We start from the raw sequence: 21,809 nt of genomic DNA, 5'->3' as shown, positions 1-21,809 counted from the left end.
GGTGCAGTCAAGAAGAGAATGGTATGAAAATGACCCAGGTGATGCAGTTGAGCCCTCCCACCCAGAGCAAGGACAAACCGGAAAGATTATTTGGGGGTATATACAACTGGGGTTGCAACACCATTCCTCATGTAGTTAATTTTACCACCATATCCTCATTTCTGCCACCACCCTCTTATGACACACTCTCTCTCCCTCTCCCTCCAAGATTCTTCCATCTGCCATAAACTTGGCATCCCATTTCATGAAAGCATGGTCCCCACTGGTCTGCTGGACAGCCAAATAAATCTGGAATCTCTGTGTGTGCATTTATGGATCACCTTGAAACAGAACATTGTTGATTTATCATTTTCTTTGTAGCGTGTACGGAATGTTCTACCAGCCTGGTCAACTGTGTGGGGCTATTCCCTATTGGACCCACCCCCCCGCCTCCGAAGCAGGGGCTGGTTGTTAAATTGTTAAAGCATCTAGCATACACCCAAGGACTGGCATCGAGGAGCTGAGCAGAGAGGCAGCAGGACTTTTATCAGGTTGGTACTGACCTTATCATCTTCATATAGTTTCTCATTTCTGTTTCAGGAGGAAAATATATTTCAATGTGTTATTTTATGTGGGTACCTGGCATTATTGCCTTTTCTTGGTGTGCTAAGGAGATGATTCAAGTGTTGTTTATTAGTTCCTCAAGGACGTGTCTTTAGAGGAAAACAATAATCAAGAATTTAGAAAGTGAGGGCAGAGAATTAGATGGTTTGGGGAAAATAAGAATGTTACTAAGAACAATTTGAAAATGCAACCATGTCAGTGCCGGGAGGGATCTGTGAGCTTATGTTAGAGTTGCCTTCTCTAGACTAGATGGTGTATCAGTGTGATTCATATGGAAATCACACAATTATGCTGGACTGGAATTTGGCAGAAATCACACATTTGGGGAATCCCACTTGAGTGATGAGGAGAAAATATATGTGAGTGGTTGCATGTCATTTGTACTGGCAGCTTCTGTTGGGAAGTCAGTCGTCAATGGCGGTGGGTCAGAATCTAAATTTGCACCTCCAAAGCTGATTTTACCACCATGAGCTTGTTGTTTGTATGAGTTACTTTGTGACTGAGCACAGAATAGCCTGCTACTTTCCCTTCTTTTTCTCCACCTCCACCTCCTTCTTCATGTTCAGTATTTTGGGGACCAAAGCCTGGGCATGGTTTCTTATGAAGAAAAGATTCAAAATTGCAAGTGAATCTAAATGCATAGGGCTATTTGGATAGCAAGGCAAGTGCCTGTGGATTTATTTCTTAGGCAATTCAAGAAAATAATGCCCTTCTCTTGAACTGCCCTGTTTCCAGCCCAACAGATAATTTACAGATTCTGTCTATTTGCCAAGTTAAATATTCTCCTGGGCTACCCTGCTGAAGCACTTGCCCAGTTTTTTTGCACAGTCATTATGTTTTCAGTATGTGGGAGAGTTCTACTGTTTTGATAGTTGTGTTTAAACAGTGTAATGTTGGGTTTTATAAGCAGAATTGATTACTTTATGATCATGATCCCAGTTTATTATTTAATTGTTCTAAACTACTAAATTGCAAAATTGCAAGTCCTCTAAGGGAAATGCTAAAGAACACATGTGTGGCTCTTGGGCTGTCTGATCATGCCACGTTACACGGAAGGTGTGTTAAACTTTGAGCAATGTCTTGTGTTAAAGACTATGATGATGTTACTACTTCCTAAGAGCTCACAGGTTAGTGGGGGCACAGAAACTGTAATCTCTGCAGGCTGTGAAAATTCAATAACAAAATAGATACAATAGGAAGAAACTAGTCTGTCTGTCAGGAGGACTAAATCTAATCCAGACTTCATCACTAACTAGATAGCTGGCCAACACATGCTCTCTCTGGGGTACAGTGTATTAATTCACACTTAAAGGAGTGGCTAGCTGACTTCTAGCTCTATAACTTGAGAAGTCTTGAGGGAAGATCTAGATACATCAATGGCGCAGAGAGCTGGTTTCTAAAAGGTACATGACACCACTAGGTGAAAGTGAAATCGCTCAGTCATGTCCGACTCTTTGTGACCCCATGGACTGTAGCCTGCCAGGCTCTCCTTCCCATGGACTTTTTCAGGCAAGAGTACTGGAGTGGGTTGCCATTTCCTTCTCCAGGGGATTTTTCTGACCCAGGGATCAAACCCGGGTCTCCCACATTGTAGGCAGGCGCTTTACCATCTGAGCCACGAGGGAAGCCCCCCAGTAGGTAGGATGCAGTATAATGGGAGTCAGCAGAAATGCCAACTTAAAAAGAAGAGAACAAAGGTCTCATACACAGAAACCTCAGAATCTCAAAGATCCTGCAAAATCACAGTGAGTTTGGAGCTTCCAGGGCAAAACAGAATTCACAGGAAAAAAATTAAAATAAGCCCATGGGAGAAGATTTGGAAACAGAAATGAAGAACAAGCACTTGTAACGTCTATGAACAGGTTTTAGACAAAAATGAGGAGCATCCCTAGTGTAGGGTAGGGAGGGATGGGACAGTCACAGCCTGGATGATCCTGCTGTGAAGGTAGAAACGACCCGGGCAGGGCACAGCAGCCTGTGCCACTCCGCTTGCTCTGACTTGCTTGACGTCTAGAATCATGATCCTTGGTTCAGAACCAAATTGAAATGAAGTCACCGTGGGGCTCTTTGTGCATGGTAGGTTGTCGACAAACCTTTTCTTCTAACTAAATTTAAACCCTTTAAAAGCAGATTCCACATCAGGCTCCTATCTTGTTTCCAACCAGCCATTGTCTCTTGATACCTGAAACTGCTCAAGGGGTCTTAGGGGAGGAAGCCTGAAGGAAATTTGTTAAAAAGAAGAAATATATCATGTGTCAACCAAAAACAAGGTGTCCATGAAGAAAATAGATACACAAATAAATAAAGGTCTTCTGGAATGTTTAAACTATTTTGACAAAAAATTCAAGTTTTGTAACCAAGCAAGTGAGCTCCTTGTTCCAAGAGAAAGACCAAATACTGGGGCAATGGTCTTTTGCAAAAAAAAAAAAAAAAGGCTTTATAGCAGGGCAGCTAAGCAAGGAGACAGGAAGCAATGCTAAGATCTGTCTTCCTGATACGTTTTGAGTGGCATATTTATCTTAGGAGTAAGAAGCAAGTGGATGGGGGCCGGGGTGGGGGGGGGGCAGTGGGCCGGACCCTCAGAAATGGTTAGTGTACAGTAAATGTAAGTTTCAATGTACGTTTTAACAGTTCTCTGTGAAGGCATGGTATATTTTCAGCATGTGACTTCTAAAGTTGACTGTCAGTCATCCTAGGCCATCAGTGTGAGTAGGCAGTGCTCAGCTGGAGAGGCTGTCATCAAGTTGTCTTCCTATCTGTAGATCTCTGGTACTCTGCTACGTAAGCTGGTATTCTTGGCATATCATTTTGTTTCTACCTTATGGGCCTTGTAAGTTACAGGGTACCAGTTTCACATGCCTTTTTTGAAACATAACTATTGTGCAGGGGCTTCTGTGTTAAAGATTCAACAACCACAAAATCTTAAAAAATTTTTTTTGGCCAGAGGTCTGTTGACTAAATATGGGACTGAAATTGTCCCTCCCTAAGTCTAAGCAATCAAATTCTTGCTTTTTAATAACTCCTGTGCTTCTGTGCTGTCATCACTGATAAAACTTACCCAAGACCACTGCTAAACTCACCCAGCCATGCTGGGGACAGGGGCACTATGCTTCTGGCAACTCCTGGGGATGATGCTAAGTAACTGTCCTCCGATGACAGGACAACAAAGAAGGATCCAGTCCCAAATGTCACTAGTGCAGACACCTTAGACTAGAGCAACATCTACCAGACTTCTTTGGCTGGTCCCAGTCACAAGTGTCTCTTACATTTTACAACAACCCAGACCACACAATCACATACTGACACATTACTGGGTCCTGGTTCATACTGCTCGCCACACAGCCATCCATTCAATAGAGAGATGAGGTGTTGAGGCAAGGCCTGGGATTTTATTGGGAGAGACAGCAGACTGAAAAGATGGTGGACTAGAGTCCCAAAGAACCATCTAACCTGTGTTAGAATTCAAGCTTATACTAAAAGGGGAGGGTGGGGTGGCTGGTGGTTGCAAATTTCTTGTTGCCAGCCAGACTCATAATGATATAGGATGTGAATTCTTTGTTCTTCCAACCGTCCACATAGGTCTGATCATAATGTTTCTAGAAACCTCCAACAAGGCAAATGTTATTCTTTGTTCTGCAACTGTTTTATCCTTATATGGAAGAAAAGATTTTTATCTTTATATGAAGGAAAAGACTTTGAAAATGAGCTATCCTATGTATTTCAGGCCACAGGTAGCATTCTTTTACAAAAGGTGCAGAGCCAGCATGACTCAGCGAAGGCTACAGAGCACAAAGGTTAGAGCTAAAAGAATAGATCCAGGCTGGAGGCAGGTTTGGCTTCGCTGTTACAGACACTCACATGACATAAATGCAGCTGTTGCCAAAACTCATCCTCTGTTCATTGGTGCCAATGCAGAGACAGAGTTTTGGAGGAAGTAGAAAAGAGTAGTTCTACTGCTAATGCCCTCAAGACTGTGACCCACCCTGGATGGGGTAGTGAGGAGATTTATAGTGTTCAGGGAGCAGGATGTGATCAGCTCATGGGTTCTCAGATTGGTTGGCATCAAGGTGAAGTTTCAAGCATCATCAATCTTCTGGTTTCAACCAGTCTAGGGTCTATGTTCTGCGGTCAGCAATTTTCATCTGGAGGGGATCTTGTAAAACCAACTTGTAAAACCAATTTAGGAACACGTGTCAGGCCTTTATCTATATCTTTCAGGGAACTGTGAGTTGGGTGATTCTGTTATGTAGCAGATTTATAGCCTAAATTGTTACCAGTCCCCCAGCCCAACAGCTATTCTTTGTTCTCACATCTTCACATTTCCCAGTCATTAACTCTTGAGTCAGCAGTTTCTTTCAAGGACAAAGACAAGGGGAGTTGTACATGGTTTTGTAATTTAAATGAGTTTTAGCAAAAAGTGCTTACTATAACTATATGTGGTACACCCTAGTATTTACTGTTATATTGCAGTTGAAAAACACTAGTCAGAACCTGCTGTGTTAATTTCACAATTCACAGTGGGCCACAATCCATCATTGGCACACACTGGTATAGCAAAATCCCAAGATACTGACGTCAAATGAAAGTGCCTTCATACAACCACTATAGAGAACAGAATGGAGTTTCCTTAAAAAAACTAAAATTAAAACTACCATATGACTCTGCAATACCATTGGTAGGTATACACCCTGAGAAAACCATAATTTCAAAAGGCACATGTACCCCCATGTTCACTGCAGCACTATTTACAAGAGACAGGACTTGGAAGCAACCTAAACATTCGTTGATGGATGAATAGATAAAGAAGGTGTGGTACATATATACAATGGGATATTACTCAGCCATAAAAAGGAATGCAATTGGGTCATTTGTAGTCTTTCATACAGAGTGAAGTAAGAAGGAGAAAAACAAACATATATTAATGAACATATATGGAATCTAGAAAAATGGTACCAATGAACCTATTTGCAGGGCAGAAATAGAGACACCGATGTAGAGAACAGACCTGTGGACACAGGAGGGGAAGGGGATGGTGGGACAAGTTTAGAGAGTAGCACTGACATATGCATACTACCACATGTGAAATAGATAGCTAGTGGGATGCTGTTGTATAGCACAGGGAAGTCCGCCTGGTGTCTGTGATGACCTAGAGGGGTGGGATGGGGGTGAGGTGGGAGGGAAGCTCAAGAGAGAGAGGATATATGTGTATGTAAATAGCTGATTCAAGATGTTGTACAGCAGAAACCAACACATTGGAAAGCAAATATATCCCAACTTTTTAAAACAGTTTAAAAAACCTGGTGCAATTGGATAGGTTCACCACTTACTTTAGACCAGTCAGAATTTCCCTCGAGTAATTTTTGTGAAGGTGAAATGAGGATAAAAGCGAGAAAATGCCCACTATGTGGTAGACACTAAACCTACGTTAGTTCCTTTCCATGTACTATAAAGGTAGAGCACTAGCATCTCTTTCTCTAGATCGTAAAGTAAAATTCATCCAGCAGTGAAAAACATATAGACTTCCAATAAGAAAAAAAGGAATGAGTTTTGTCTTCTGTGGAGAGAATTTAGAAGGTTTAGGGACAGTCAGGGCAGGATTCAGCCACAGTTAATGCTTTTGAACAAAACCATCTGCCAGTCAAGGACCAACTTGGCTCCCTGCTCTTCTCTGTCAGGGGAGTTTCCTGGTTTCAAGTCCCCTCACAGTCCCAGGTGACAGCTGAGCGAGATTAACCCCCTGCTCTATTTAAGTCTTCTGAGGTTGGACAGACGCAATCTGAGACTTGGTTTGGTGCAATTTCACAATGACACCCATTGCTAGGTGAGAATGTGGACCAAGGAAGAACCACACGGTTCTTCCAATGCTGCCATGAAAAAGGCAGGCGCTACCCCTTCTGTTCAAAGGGACTGGACGTTGTAAAGTGCAGTTTGCCTCTGTGGTCTGATTCATCCAGGTTCACGGGAAGTGAGGAGCTGCTATCATGGCGGGGAAGCCCAAGCTCCACTATTTCGATGCCCGAGGCAGGATGGAGGCCATCCGGTGGCTCCTGGCTGCAGCTGGAGTGGAGGTAGGTCCTCTTAACTTAGATCGCTGTTGACTACCAAAGCACTTTCTCACAGGAGCCAGACCTCCGCATTAAAGGAGCTGAGCATGATTTTGCGTTGCATAAAAATAGCTGCACATTAAGAAATGGACTGATCTGACCAAATGAATATGTAAATAATCCTGCCCATGGAAGAGCATAGAAACATTCTTTTTTATTTGAAAAGAAGCAAAAGACACATCAACTAGTCCAACTGCATGAAACTTACTTGGATTTCATTTCAACAAACCGTAAATATTATTTATGACACATTCAAGTAGAAACTTGATTGCTGATTGAATATGTTATTAAAGAATGATTGTTAATATTTTAGGTGTAATTTTTACACCTAAAGTATACATGGGTGCATGAAGTATACAAGGGTGACATGATATGATAGCTAGAATCTGCTCCATTTTTACATAAAGGGGAATGTGGATGGGCATATACACGACACAGGACAGGCTTGAGTTTGATAATTATTGATGCTGTTGAAGGATATGAGAAACACTGTACATTTAATTTTTGTACATGCTAGAAATTCCCACAATAAAAGAGAAACTGTATGTAATATCAAAAAAATAAATGAAATTAAGGTTAAGATATAATCAGAAATATGGGAATGAGCCAACTGTAATAAACCACTTGATAAGATTTAATATATTCACTCAGCAATAATTTTGGGTGGGAGCACTTTAGAGCTTCCCTGGTAGCTCAGCTGGTAAAGAATCTGCCTACAATGCAGGAGACCCCGGTTCAGTTTCTGGGTCAGGAAGATCTGCTGGAGAAGGGATAGGCTACCCATTCTAGTATTCTTGGGCTTCCCTGGTGGCTCAGCTGGTAGAGAATCTGCCTGAAGTGTGGGAGACCCGGGTTCAATCCCTGGGTTGGGAAGATCCCCTGGAGAAGGGACCCCTACCCACTCCAGAATTCTGGCCTGGAGAACTCCATGGACTGTATAGTCCATCGGGTTGCAAAGAGTCAGATATGACTGAACCACGTGCACTTTCACTTTTGTGCCAGGCTCTGTACTAAGTTCTGGGGATAAAAAAATGAATGCGACAGACACAGAACTGCCCTCAGGCAGCTTGCACTCTAGTGAGGATGCAAATAAGTAAGTGGGTGATTAAGGGAGGGATGGGAGCATCCAGGAGCACCCCCAAGCATCTTATAGAGTTAAAACACCACATTCCCAGGAGCAAATGTAGGACTCTGTTGATGGTGATAGTGGTAAACAAACCACCTACCAAGGCAGGGGGAGAAGTGGGCAACAGATGATGAGATGGTTGGATGGCATCATCGACTCAATGGACATGAGTTTGAGCAAACTCCGGGATACAGTGAAGGACAGAGGAGCCTGGTGTGCTGCAACCCATGGGGTCTCAAAGAATTGAACAAGTGTTTTTCTCAGTGATAACTCTAGAGGCCATGCATGAATGCTAAGTCGTTTCAGTCATGTACGACTCTTTGAAACCCTATGGACAATGCCCACCAGGCTCCTCTATCCAAGGGATTCTCCAGGCAAGAATACTGGAGTGGGTTGCCAGGCCCTCCTCCAGGGAATCTTCCCAACCCAGGGATCGAACCAGCATCTCCTCTGTCTCTTACATTGGCAGGCAGGTTCTTTACCACTAGCGCCACCTGGTACTATTGGAAAAGACCCTGATGCTACGGTCCACAGTGTCGCAGAGTCAGACATGACTTAAGGATTTCATATTTAGTGAAAGAATTTTTTCTAAAATTACCCTCATTTTTACCAAACACAGCCAAGACGAATTTGTTTTTAAAATAAATTTGATGACTTCCCTGGTGGTCCAGTGCTGCAATTAAAGATCCCACATGCTGCAAATAAGACCTGGCACAGCCAAACAAATAAATAAATAAAAATAAATATTAAGAATAAAGATATCCAGGACTTCCCTGGTGGAATAAGAATCGGCTTGCTAATGCAAAGGACACGGGTTCGATCCCTGGTCCGGGAAGCTCTCATATGCCGCGGAGCAACTAAGCCCATGTGCCACAACTACTGAGCCTGTGAGCCTCAACTACTAAAGCCCGTGCACCCTAAAACCTGTGCTCCACAACGTGAGAACACCCTGCAATGAAAAGCCTGCATAACCTCACAAAAAGTAGCCCCTGCTTGCTGCAATTAGAGAATGCCCATGTGTAGCAACAAAGATCCAGCACAACCAAAAGTTAAATAAATAAATTTAAAAATTAAAGATAAACATTAAAAATAATAATAATAGATTTTTAAAAATAAAATGTTTGGTCCATTGACTATGTAAGGTATTTAATCCTGATGCTGGTGTAACTCCTCAGAAAGAGTCTCAGACTAAATTCTTAAAAGGCTTTCAAAGCCAAGAAATCCATGCCAAAGGCCTGCTATCAGATTTGCCCAGCTGGATTTCTCTCTTCTAGAGGTTTTCAAAATAGTTTGAGATTCCCATAAATATCAGGAGACAGTCTTTTTTTTTCATTTACCTGACACACATAAATCCAGACAGAGATCTCATAGTTTTCTCCTTGAGATTTAAAATGTCTTTTTGCCTCCTTTCCCGCCGCCTCCCCCCGTCCCCCGCCTTGGCTTGATGTTCTACTTAACCCAAGGCCAAAGTCTCAAGCAAAGTGGGCTGTGTTTGAATCTCAAGGACATGATAAGAGTTGATGTAGCTTTTTCCTAGGCATATTTTTATTCTCTCAGGGTCAGAATTCTGAAGAAAAAAAAAAAAAGTATTTCAGCAAGTTAGCTTTTCTAATTGCACATGCTAAAAGAGCTAGTTTGGCAATTAAAAAAAAAAAAGTCTTGTTTTAACAAATTTTGTGGTCATACTGTCAAGAAAAATCATCTTCCCTTTTTTTTTTGTAGTCATAGTTTCATAGCTAAAATATAGATCAAATAGTGTCAAATTTGTCTTAATAATAGAGGCAGACTAGCTGATAAAAATGTCCCAGAAAGGTTTATTCTTCTGGGGAGGTAGGAGTCTTAGCTTGATTAGAAAGACCTGGAGAAGTAAGGGACCATGTAGGAGTGGGAGAAGCTTGGTTCCCCCCTGAGAGTTGGGAGAAGTTAGGAGATCGTTTAGAATGTTAGGAGAGTTTTTTTCTCATTATAGTAGCCACATAGAGCAGGATTATGATAAAAGGCCTTGAAGACTTGAACATAAGGAAACAGTCCGTTATCTCACCCTGTGGCAACAAAAATCAAATTGTAAGAGACTCATTTTCGGGCCATTTTCCTCATCCCCCCATTTACATAAAGGCCAGGCACTCTTTCAGTAAAAACTTGCTAGTTCTTAAGGATACACTCCAGAGGTGTTTCTTCTGGCTTAGAAATGGATCCTCCTATATTGAATAACCTGCAACCCAGAACAGAGACCGCTTCTAGCTACGTAATCCACCATCCTCGATACATTTAGGAGACACCTGAAGGGGATTCAGAGTGTCCCCTGAATTTACTTTGACCTTATTCCTTGACAGGGTTTGGGGCATCCTCTATCCCCCACTGATTTTTAAGCAGCAGTCACCAATTGTCCTTGACCTTGAGCAAGGTGTCCTCCTTTTGTACCTGGAGAGGACGTGTGGACCAGCACAGAGTGGTTGCAGGTTTTCCCTTAAGCTTTATAGATGACAGATACTGCCCAGGATGCAGGCTGATTGGAACTGGCCTGCTCAGTAAGTAGTCTGTCCCAGCCTAGGCGCTGCCAAGGCCTGGAGTGAGGGGGAACTCCTGGAGGAACTGGAATCGGCTACAGTGGAAAGTGCCACAGCCGTCAGGACCTGAGGGTTTCACCTGACACTGACAAGTATGGGCTTGGCAGCAGCAAGACTTCAGCTAGTCTTTCCCCAAGAGGATTTTAAAGAATTAGGTAAAAAAGAAACCTTGCTGGGCAAGTAAGGCGGGAAAGAAAATCCCAGCACCGCGGAAGAGAGAGTGAAAGTCAGGAGTCTCCAGCCAATAGTTTCAGCGACATCTGCAGTTCACCTTGAACTCCTGGGTTTCTCACCAAAGGATCTCGGAGAGACTACAGTACTGAAAAGAGATCTTTGTTCCCTGCCCAGGAACTGAACCAGGAATACTAATCACTAGACCACCAGGGGCTAGAGGCTAAAAGCAAAGTAGCTGCAGCTCTTTTCCCTGTTTGAAAGCAAGAATGTTTCAAGGAGGCGAAAACTGTAAAAACAGGTGCAAGGTTTATGGGAGCACAGCGTATGGGAGAGCACATGGAGAAGCAGTTATTTAAGACAGAAGCAAGGCAGAAACACACACCTAGAAAGAAAATGTATAGGTGTCCTCTCTAATCAGGAGAAGCGTAGAAAAGGAGTGAATTAAATCACTTATATAAGACAGTCCTTCCAGATCTTTGCTTACCTTTGGCCAGTTAGCTTGTTTCTTTTTCCACATCTACCTGGTCCTAGGACCCTCCCCGGGACGCGTGCACCTTTTGGCTAAGATGAATCCCACTGCAGATGCCTGTGGGCACATGTCCATACTTATTATGGGGAGGCAACCTCTCCGTTTTTGACCCCGAGGAGACTTACTGTGGATGTGCAGACAGGGAAGTCTTCCTTGACCCCAGGAGTGGCCACTTTATCTTCATTCCAGCAGAGCTCAGCTTCAAGGACAAAGGCTCTGTCCTTGGTGTTTGAGTGAAAACAAGGCATCAGCTTTATTCCACTTAGCAAAAACCAGCAGTCCAGCCCAGAGGCCCATCAATCACTTACCTCAGAATCATGGAGAAACTCTGGAGATTTGACCCCTTAGGGGAGAGCAAGCAGTAAAGGAGGGTCTCAGGTGAGGCAGTGTCCTGCAAAGGAAGCTCTAGTGTGCTCCCTTAGCCTCCTAACATATTTACCTGAGCCTCAGATTCAGTTCAATTCATTCAGTTCAGTCACTCAGTTGTGTCCGACTCCTTGTGACCCCATGGACTGCAGCACGCCAGGCTTCCTGCCCATCACCAACTCCCGGAGCTTACTCAAATTCGTGTCCATTGAGTCGGTGATGCCATCCAGCCGTCTCATCTTCTGTCATTCTCTTCTCCTCCTGCCCTCAATCTTTCCCAGCATCAGGGTCTTTTCCAAGGAGTCAGTTCTTTGCATCAGGTGGCCAAAGTATTGGCCTCAGATTACAAAGGAGCCTCAGATTACACTTTCTTGATTGCCAGACATTAGCTTGATCCGTTCTCAAGTGTGTGAAGAAACAAGTACACAGAAAAACAAATTGAACCATTCTAGGTTGTTTATTTTCTATAAATCAACAACCAATAGTTTTTGCTGTGGTCCAGCCTTGGTTCAAGGATGTGTTCAGAGTCTCTGGAAAGGATGAGTTCAGCACAGGAGGGTGAAGAGGAGGAGATGCTGAGAGCATCCAGACTTCCTCTTGTCCAGCCCAGCCCGAAGGAGGAGGATGTGGGGCAAGGCTGACCAGAGGTCACTAGTCAGGACTTCTGGGTTCTCTGGGCCCAGAGGCTGATCCTCACAACCCCATTCATCTCCCTCAGCCTCATGAGCAACAGCCCACCAACGAGTCCCATCCTCCCTCTGACCCCTTCCCATAGTGACCACTCACCACCCCTCATGTTGTCTTGAACTGGGCACTTTGCAAATTGTTGCCCACACACCTCACTATCTGTGTGGTCTAACCCTATGGAATCATGTAGATCCACAATAAAATGTTTCACTGAGTCAGTTGAAGGTAAAAGTGAAAGTGTTAGTCACTCTGTTCAGTCTGACTCTTTGCGACCCCATGGACTGTACCCTACCAGGCTCCTCTGTCCATGGAATTCTCTAGGCAAGAATACTGGAGTGGGTTACCATTTCCTTCTCCAGGGAGTCTTTCTGACGCAGGGATCGAAACCAGGCTTCCTGCATTGCAGGCAAATTCTTTACTGTCTGAGCTACCAAGGAAGCCCCAGTTAGAAACCCCCCAATTCTCAAACTTTTCATCATCAAGACCCTTGTTTAAAATAAAAATTTGAATGGAGGGAGGTAATATACAGCAGAGGTCCCTGGTTGCAGCATCTTGGGAGTCAGTGGCCCAATGGAAACCCCATGCTGGGGACACCCCAAATTCCTGTCCTGATTTCACAGGGAGAGAAAGGCTTTCCAGAGACATTAAAACTCCATAACTAGAAGAATTTCCCTGTCCCTTCCCTCCAGTGACATTCCCCTCCCCCCAAATCATTACCTAATCACTGACAGAGGTGGGGACAGGGTAGAGGTGAATTAACCTGCAAAATAAGCAGTTACTTGCTGCAACCCACAGTTTTATCTTGATGCCTCTAGTCTAAATCTCCAAATAACCTTGATCATTGTCCTCTGTGCACCCTGCTGAACTTGGAAATCCTATAGTCTCCATAGTGGGCAGCAGACAGAGGCCAGGCGAGTTCAGCAATGCTAGAGAATGAAATAACAAAAACTCATCGACTGTTTCTGTTTTCCAGTTTGAAGAGAAACTTTTAGAAAGTTCAGAAGATTTGGATAAGTTAAGACATGGTAAGAAACTGAATTCTTCAGCCATAAGTTGAGGTTTAAATACCAACAAGGCCTTGTGTGTGCAAGGTAGGAATGGGGTCAGAGGAGAGGAAGAAATGTGGTTAAAGGTAAGGATATGGCTCCTTGAGAAGGTCTTGCAGCTCACTTGGGACTAGGAAGGGCTAGAACTCTAGTATTTGCTAAAGGAAGCATCCCCAGTGCCCTGTGAATGCCCTTACTGGGCTCTTTCTGCTTTTCTGCATCATGAGTGACCGTATCAGTTCAGGATGCCACAGCCCTCCCACCCAAGGTCAGGAAAACCCATGCATCAGAGAGAAGAGGGGAAAGCGAGGCCCAGAAATTGCCATGAGCCCTTTTTTTCTGGCAAGTTTGACAAGTCTAGCAATATTGCAGACTCAGTGAGCAGGAAAGGGGACCTGCATATAGAAATCTCTCAAAATCTGCCTTATATGATGTGAGACTTATTTAGAACTTCTCATTTATATTGGCAACTGGGTGGTGGCCCTATTGCAGCCTCTTCCAACTTCTTTCTAAAATATCCCTAAAGACAAATAGAATTAGAAGGAATCTCCCATGTATCTGAATGGCAAATAAAAAGATAAATGAAATAATGGGTTAAAAAAGTAAAAGATTGAGCAGGAAAAGGACTATGGGGAGCCAAAAACAAAATGTCACGCTGCTTAAGTGTTCCAGGTCATTTTAGTATTTCATTTTATATCTTCAGTTATGTCAACATTTTTATTTTCATCCTAAAAGGGTGTAATTCATCCAATATTTCTCTCTTCTTTTCTCCTTTCAAAAGATGGGAGTTTAGTGTTCCAGCAAGTACCAATGGTTGAAATTGATGGGATGAAGCTGGTACAGACCAGAGCCATTCTCAACTACATTGCCACCAAATATGATCTCTATGGGAAAGATATGAAGGAGAGAGCCCTGTACGGTATTTTTTCTGTTCTTTCATGCGTGATAAGTAGGAACAATCCTAGGTGTTTCCCTGAGCGATTAGGATATGTTCATGGGGATCATGACCAACAACAGCTACAGACCTTAATGGTGTAACTGAGGTCTAGTACAGCAGGGACCTATGAAGATGAGAAAAGAATAAACTTGGAGTGGAATCAAGAGCTTATGTAAGAAATTGTGGTCCATGGGTATAGCACAGTGATGGAGGATTCCAAACATGGGTGAACTATAAAGCCGGGAGGAAGGTGGAACCATGATTCCAGGGGCTCAGACTAGACACCCGCCAACAGCTAGAGACAGGGACAAAATGTCTGAGTGTCTAGAGGATAAAGTCTGAGAAGAAGAAGATCTAAAGGAATTGATTCTTAAGTTCCAGAAATTTTAGAATGATAACCAGGAGCTTAATTTATCAGTCCTCTTAGTGGACCGGTCACTTGACAGGGGATAACAAAGTGGATAACAAAGGGGATAACTCAAGACACCAGAGTTATCTGGAACATTTTAATATAAGTCTGAAGCAGCCAGATTTATTCAATTCAAGCAAAACTGGGGGAAATCCTCTCTGTTGCAATAGGACAACCTGATTGATACTGAAATCATGTAAAGAACTGTTGGCAGTTACTCAAAAAGTTAAAGAGTTACCATATGACTCAGCAATTCCACTCCTAGGTATACACCCAAGAGAGTAAAAAACACATTCACATTTCACAATTCAAGTTCAGCATGATGCGTGTCAGTAGGTAGCAACATGATAGCACAATGCTGTGGTCAAGAACACAGGCTCTGGGGCGGAATGGCCAGCACTCCCATCGCAGGTTCATCACTAAACAGCTCATGGCTTCAGACACTTTCATTAACATCCTGCTATTTAATATTTTATCTGAAACCTAGTCTTCAGCTCCATTGGATTATTTGCGAGGATGTATGGCTGGACCATACTGATTCCATTTTGTCCTCCCTCCCATCTTTAGGCCACCAATCCTACACCCTCATCTTTCTGCATATTGCACTTCAGCCTCCCAAAGAAGAATGTGCCCCAGCTGGATAAGTTCCCCATCAGTTTTTACCCTTGCCTTCATCTGATAAGAAAACTGCAAGAATGTATTTTGTTGACACAGAAGGTTAATGGTCATGAGACCCCTAGGGAAGGAAAAACCACCAGTTCCTTCAGTGTAGACTTGCTTCTCACTTGGTAGTCAGATTCTAATTTTAGTTTTGACCCCTTTGCTGCTGCTGCTGCTAAGTCGCTTCAGTCGTGTCCGACTCTGTGCGACCCCAAAGACGGCAGCTCACCAGGCTCCCCCATCCCTGGGATTCTCCAGGCAAGAACACTGGAGTGGGTTGCCATTTCCTTCTCCAGTGCATGAAAGTGAAAAGTGAAAGTGAAGTCGCTCAGTCGTGTCAGACTCTTTGCGACCCCATGGACTGCAGCCTGCCAGGCTCCTCTGTCCCTGGGATTTTCCAGGCAAGAGCACTGGAGTGGGTGCCACTGCCTTCTCCGCTGACCCCTTTAAATTCCCCTAGAGCCCTTTTGGCAGCACGAAGTGCAGCTGTAATCGTCTGTGGACCACTGTCTGCACTGTCTTTCTTGCCTGTTTATAAGTTACCCACAATAAACTTCATAGTGAAAAAAAAACCCAAAACACATCCACACTCGAACTTGAACACAGAAGTGCACAGTGTTCATAATATTCAAAAAGTGGAAACAAACAAAATATCCAACAACTGATGAATGGATGAACAAAGAATGATACACCCCTATAATGGAATATTTTTAGCCATGAACAGCAGTAAAGTGGAGTAGGCCACAGTAACCCACTCCAGTATTCTTGCCTGGAGAATTCCATGGACAGAGGAGCCAGGTAGGCTCCAGTCCATAGGGTCGTAAAGAGTCAGAGACGACTGAAGTGACTTAGCACGTAAAGTACTGATGTATGTGACAACATGGATGAACTCTGAAAAGTACTGAATGAAAAACACCAGACACAAAAGGCTACATATTGTGTGATTCCAAATATATTAAATGTCCTGACATTCAAATCCATAGAAATAGAAATAATAGTTGAGTGGTTGCCTGAGGCTATAATGCTGAGGAAATGGGGAGTGACTGTCAAGGGTACTGGATTTCCTTTTGGGTAAAACGATAAAAAAAAATTCTGGAATTAGAACATGGTAATGATTTCAGAATGTACTAAAAACTACTGAATAGTACCATTTAAAGGATGAAAGTAATGCTATGTGAATGTATTTCAATATAGCTTTTATTACCAAAAAAACAACTCTTGTAGGAAATCCTTTTGGAACAAAAACAAAACAAAAAAATCACACTAACTGTGCATAGATTATATCACAGCAGAGACGGCAAACCATCTCAGATGGTCTCAGAGGTTACCTGCAGGGATTTAACCATTTCTCTTTTACCCCTATGAATGGGTCCCCACTATGCTTTGTCCCTATATTTGATCATGCATATAACCAAAATATTAGCTATGTCTACCTTAATGGCTTGTTCTAGGGTGAAATATTAAAATTAATAAAAATCCTAACTCCATTACTGGCTTAGAAAAATGTACCCAGTGGAAAATTACTTTACCATCTTTTGATGCCCCATTCCAATCTATTCTTAAACTAGAAAGTCTAAGGCAGGGGACATTTGGCAATTTGGTCATTCTATCTTTCAGGATTGATATGTACACAGAGGGTGTGGCAGACTTGAGTGAAATGATCCTGCTTTTGCCCCTGTGCCCACCTGATCAAAAAAATGCCAAGTTGACCCTGATCCGAGAAAGGACAACAAACCGTTATCTCCCTGCATTTGAAAAAGTAAGTGGACTGTTTAGTGGTTTTGACACTGAGATGAGAGGACAAAGGAACATAGTGCCTGGCATTGCTGGGGCATCGACCTTCACTTCTGTGAACCTTCCTGAATACTAATGCAGCATCCTGATGCTCATGGCATTTTCTAAAAGTTGACTCTGAGGGAGAATTGTACCAGTTTTACACACATTGTCATTTTTCAGCATAATTTCTATTGACTCAGACCCAATCTGAAATTCTCTGTTCAATGGAATTTCATGGTTTTACTTAGAGCTTGGACTGTGGAAGTTCTGAGAGCCACACTGGAGCCTGGAGTAGATGGATTCTGGAGAACACGGTGCAGGGGCTTTGATCCAAGAAGAGCATGATGTCAGCAATACATCAGAAAATATTCTGGTACCATGAGCAGGGAGACATGAGAGGAGCTGCCTGTCAGGAGAATGTGGAAGCATTTCTGGGATGGATGAGATATTTCTCAACAGAGATGGGGGCAGTACTAGGGAGGAAGAGACAGAGGAAAAGATGTTCAGGAGAAAATAATCACAAATTTTTGGGGACATGGTTCTCAGACTTTTGAAGAAGGTCATACAAAACCAAGGAAATAATGTTCCATCATTACGCCTAGTATATATCTTAGTTAATGTTTCTTCTTGATGGTGAGAGGAGAGCATTTCAAGATCAAAATTACCTGAAATCATGCTAAACAAAAATGGTTAACCTAGAGAAAAAATGATTTTAAGAGATTCAGGAGGGTGACATACATAGATAAAGATTAACACAGAGCATAGGATCATTCTTTCATTTATTCAGCAAATGTTAATTCATTGCTTGCTTATCCGGCCATATTCAAGGAGCAAAGAATTAAATAGTGATCGGAAAGCACACCCTCCCGGCCCTTGAGGTGCTGGGAGTTTATGCAACATTCACGAGATGATAAGCTCTTTGATGATTGCAGTTTGAGTTCACCTGTGCTTTGATTTATGGGTTGAGAAGATTCTCCTAGAGGAGGAAATAGCAATCCACTCCAGTATTCTTGCCTGGAAAATACCATGTACAGAGGGACCTGGCAGGCTACAGTCCATGAGGTCACAAAGAGCTGGACAAAACTGAGCATGAGCACTGACGAACAGAGGGTACTTTGAAAACAAAGGGCCCCCTGATAGCATAAGTAAAAATTATATTTTACAAAATATGTTTTGATGGCTTTTCCAAATGATTATCCATTTGTCCATGCTTTTATATTTTTTGCTTTGTTTTTGCTTTTAGTTGCTCAGTCATATCCAACTCTTTGTGCCCTCATGGTCTGTAGACCACTAGGCTTCCCTGTCCATGAGATTTCCCAGGCAAGAATACTGGGGTGGGTTGCTATTTCCTTCCCCAGGGGATCTTCCCAACCCAGGGATCAAACCCTGGTCTCCTGCATTGCAGGCAGATTCTTTACCACTGAGCCACCTGGGAAACCCTCCATGCTTCTGCGTGTATATATAATCTGAAAGTGTATTTGCCAAAATGTTATTACATTAGTTAGTGGTGCTGTATGCATTTTTCTCTTTATACATTATGATTTTCATATTGCTGGAATATTTTAATAAATATAATATATTTCCCTAACATATTATTATGAAACATCATACATGCAGAAAAGTTTAAAATGTATAAAATGAACTCATACGAACCTACCATGTGGATACCAGAATTAAGCTTTGGTTTCCATTATCATATGGATTATCTCTCCATTCCTCTTCTGTCAATCAAACACATAATTTTGACTATATAACAGAGTGAGTTAAGTCATCAGTGAAGTTCACCCCCAGACATTGTAGCATGTGAATTGTAACATAGTGCAAGTTAGCAGTCAGGGAGAAGGGACTTCAAGTTGACCCAGGTTTATTTCAGGTCCCAGAGAGAGACCCAGAAATCAGGAAGCAGGAAAGAAGACAAATGTAGAAATAGTTTGCTCAGGGTAGAAGAAGGTTGTTAAGAAGTTGGGGTCACTGCCCAAGGGAGAAAGATGAGAGGGACAGAGAGAGAGAAAGAGAAGAGAGAGAGGCAAGAGAGAGATGGATGAAGGGTCATGTTGTGAAGTTCAGGGCTGCACACCTGAGGGTGTGGGGTCAACAAAAACACAGTGCAGAATGTGCTAAGGCCTTGGCTCAGTGGGAGAAGTAAGGCAGCCACAGCGAGATGGGAACAGGAAAAGGAAATGGTGGTCTGACTTCCACTGGGGATGAGGAGGGAACAGCAGGGACTCAACTGGCCCATCTCACTGAGCCGGGGGGAGCAGAAGGTCTGGGGTTCCCACCCGCCCAGTGAGGGCCAGAAGGGGAAGTGGGGCTGGGTGGGGGGCAGGGGAGGAGCAGGGCCCGGGCTGTCTGGACCTGCATTCCTCATCTGACCCTTCTGTTCACCAGGTGCTAAAGAGCCACGGACAAGACTACCTGGTGGGCAACAAGCTGAGCAAGGCTGACATCCACCTGGTTGAACTGCTCTACTATGTGGAAGAGCTGGACTCCAGCCTTTTGGCCAACTTCCCTCTGCTGAAGGTGAGCTCTCCCACGGCCTTGGACGGGGGAGTGGGTGGGAGGGATGGGGTGGTGGTGGAGGGGTAGGGGTAGGGGTGGGGGTGTTCCCACACCTCCCACCTCAGAATCTGTTCTCTGAACACTGGGACCGCAATGCTAGGGTCCCCACCGTATCATTTCTTCCCCTCAGTTCCTATTCCTTCTCTCACACGTTGATTTGTCTCTCCCCGTCTCTCTCTCTCTCTCTGAGGGCAGATTGGTTCTGACTGACGTCACCCATTACCTTTCATGTTTTCTGTCTTCAGTTCCAGCCCCATCTCCTATCTCTTCTTGTCTTGATACCTGGAGCTTAATCTGTGCTTATATCTGACACTTTTCTCTTCCTCACACTGCACTTGAGGGTGAACCTGCAAGACTGATGTGTAGGAAGATCAGGACGCTGAATGGAGTCTTACACTAAGACATCTCTGGGGAAAACGCTTTGGGCTGTCATCTTCCTGGCTCACTGGATGTCCATGTCCAGTCTCCTCCTGGTGCTGATGGAGGGGCCGCAGCTGGCCCTTGTCTGGGAGGGTCTCAGAGTCCCTGCTGGCTTGTGTCAATGACGGGGGTGGTCTTTAGCTGCACTCTGAGCTGAGCTCTTGTGCATTGCAGGGCCTGAAAACCAGAGTCAGCAATCTCCCGGCCGTGAAGAAGTTTCTGCAGCCTGGCAGCCAGAGGAAGCCTCCGGGGACTGAGAAAACTCTTGAACAAGCCAGAAGGATTTTCAAGTTTTAATAAAGTCAGTGGGGCCACCCAGAACATTGAGGACCAAACTTATGAAACTTCTGGCAATGAAGTTTTTATCTAAGCGTAGACCCTGGGTGTTGTGAGACTAATAAACTATTCCAAAGTTTTAGTGGCCATTAAATAATAAAGCTCCAATGAGCAGATTTAGTTACTCTTTAGAATCGAATATAAAATCAGATTTTCCATCTCTTTCTAGCACATCTCTTTTTTGGAATTAAAAATTAAATACAAAAGGGAAATATAGATTATGTCATCCCCTTGATTTTTTTGGTAAGAATTATGATATAACATCTGTCACACAGCTTATCAAAGAATCAAGTGTAGAAATTCATAATCTGACATTCTTAGGTTTCCACAGGAAAGAGCTATTTTTCTGGCGTCAATGAAAACAATCAATAAATAATAATAAGAACAGGCAAGAGCTTTACTTGAGCAAACTGAGGACTAGCCAGAAAGATACCTTCCCAGATTACTCTGAGCAGCTTGTTCTGGACATATATGGTTTGCAGCACAGTTTTGTATATCTTTTTCAGAACAAAGGACATTAAATGAGTCAGGGATACATTTCTTCAAGATTGAAAAAAAAACCCCACACAGATCAGCACATGTACAGTCAGCATGGCCTTGGCAGCTGGCACAGGACGCTTATCACGGAAGGAGGACCAGCACTGGCGTCCCAGGAAGGAAGGCGTTTAATCTCCCCACTCCCCCCCAATCCCCCCACTTCTGCTTGCAGGATACAGGATCTTAGTTCCTTGACCAGGGATCAAACCTGTGCCCCCTGCAATGCAATCATGGAGTCCTAACAACTGGACCACCACCTAAGTCCCTTAATCTTTATTTTTAACATGGACTGCCTTTCCTTCTGGTCAAAATGCTCTTTTCTCTAATAACTAAACCAGAAATAGACTGTATGTTTGATCGGCCACAGACAAGTATTTGAGTTGGCATAAAATTCAAGTTGACTCACGTATAAGTCAGAATGACTTTTCTATATCTCAATATGTAAACATTTCTTTTATCACTGGCAATGGCAAAAAGACATTTTTAAAAAATTTCTTTGAGAGACATTTTCCTTCTGATAATAAAAATATCTTTTCTTACGCATTTTGAACTGCTATTTTTTTCTACTGTGGGCTCTCCAGTGTTCGGGGAGGTGGGGAAATAATAAGAACCCAGTGGATCCAAACTCTGCTCAGGGGACCCTACTGTGGCTGCCTGCTCACCACAGCTCTGCTGCAGGAAGTTCTGTGGGGCCCTGCACAGGGGCCTCACCCCCATTTGACGGGGTACCCCAGATCTGATCTCTATGACACAGGTGACATGTCTGAATTTGATATGAATGAATATATATGATGTCACTGCCCCGGCCTCTCACGGAGCCAGGGAGCCTGGATTGGGAGTGATTCTGGTTCTGGTCACACGTGGGGCCTGCGGTGAACACTCCCCAGGAAACCTGGCCTTTGGGGTATCGGATTCTCTTCTTCCTGGAGTGAGCTCCCCGCCTGCCTCACCCTCACCCCCGACCCCACAACGG

At 43.5% G+C, this 21,809-nt stretch overlaps 1 protein-coding gene across 1 annotated transcript; it reads left to right on the top strand.

Moving 5' to 3' along the window:
* The first annotated feature begins 398 nt into the window (after nucleotides 1-398).
* Nucleotides 399-21,375, top strand: LOC122697195 (glutathione S-transferase A2-like). Its single transcript, XM_043907727.1, has 7 exons — nucleotides 399-530; nucleotides 6,558-6,671; nucleotides 13,130-13,181; nucleotides 13,984-14,116; nucleotides 16,826-16,967; nucleotides 19,373-19,504; nucleotides 20,138-21,375. The coding sequence occupies exons 2-7, from the start codon at nucleotides 6,585-6,587 to the stop codon at nucleotides 20,258-20,260; spliced, it is 669 nt and encodes a 222-aa protein (XP_043763662.1). The 5' UTR covers nucleotides 399-530; nucleotides 6,558-6,584; the 3' UTR covers nucleotides 20,261-21,375.
* The last annotated feature ends 434 nt before the right edge of the window (nucleotides 21,376-21,809 follow it).

The sequence above is a fragment of the Cervus elaphus genome, chromosome 7, assembly GCF_910594005.1.
Source record: "Cervus elaphus chromosome 7, mCerEla1.1, whole genome shotgun sequence".
Classification (NCBI taxonomy): domain Eukaryota; kingdom Metazoa; phylum Chordata; class Mammalia; order Artiodactyla; family Cervidae; genus Cervus; species Cervus elaphus.
The sequence above is the reverse complement of the archived record's forward strand: the minus strand, read 5'-3'. Positions and strand labels throughout refer to the sequence as shown.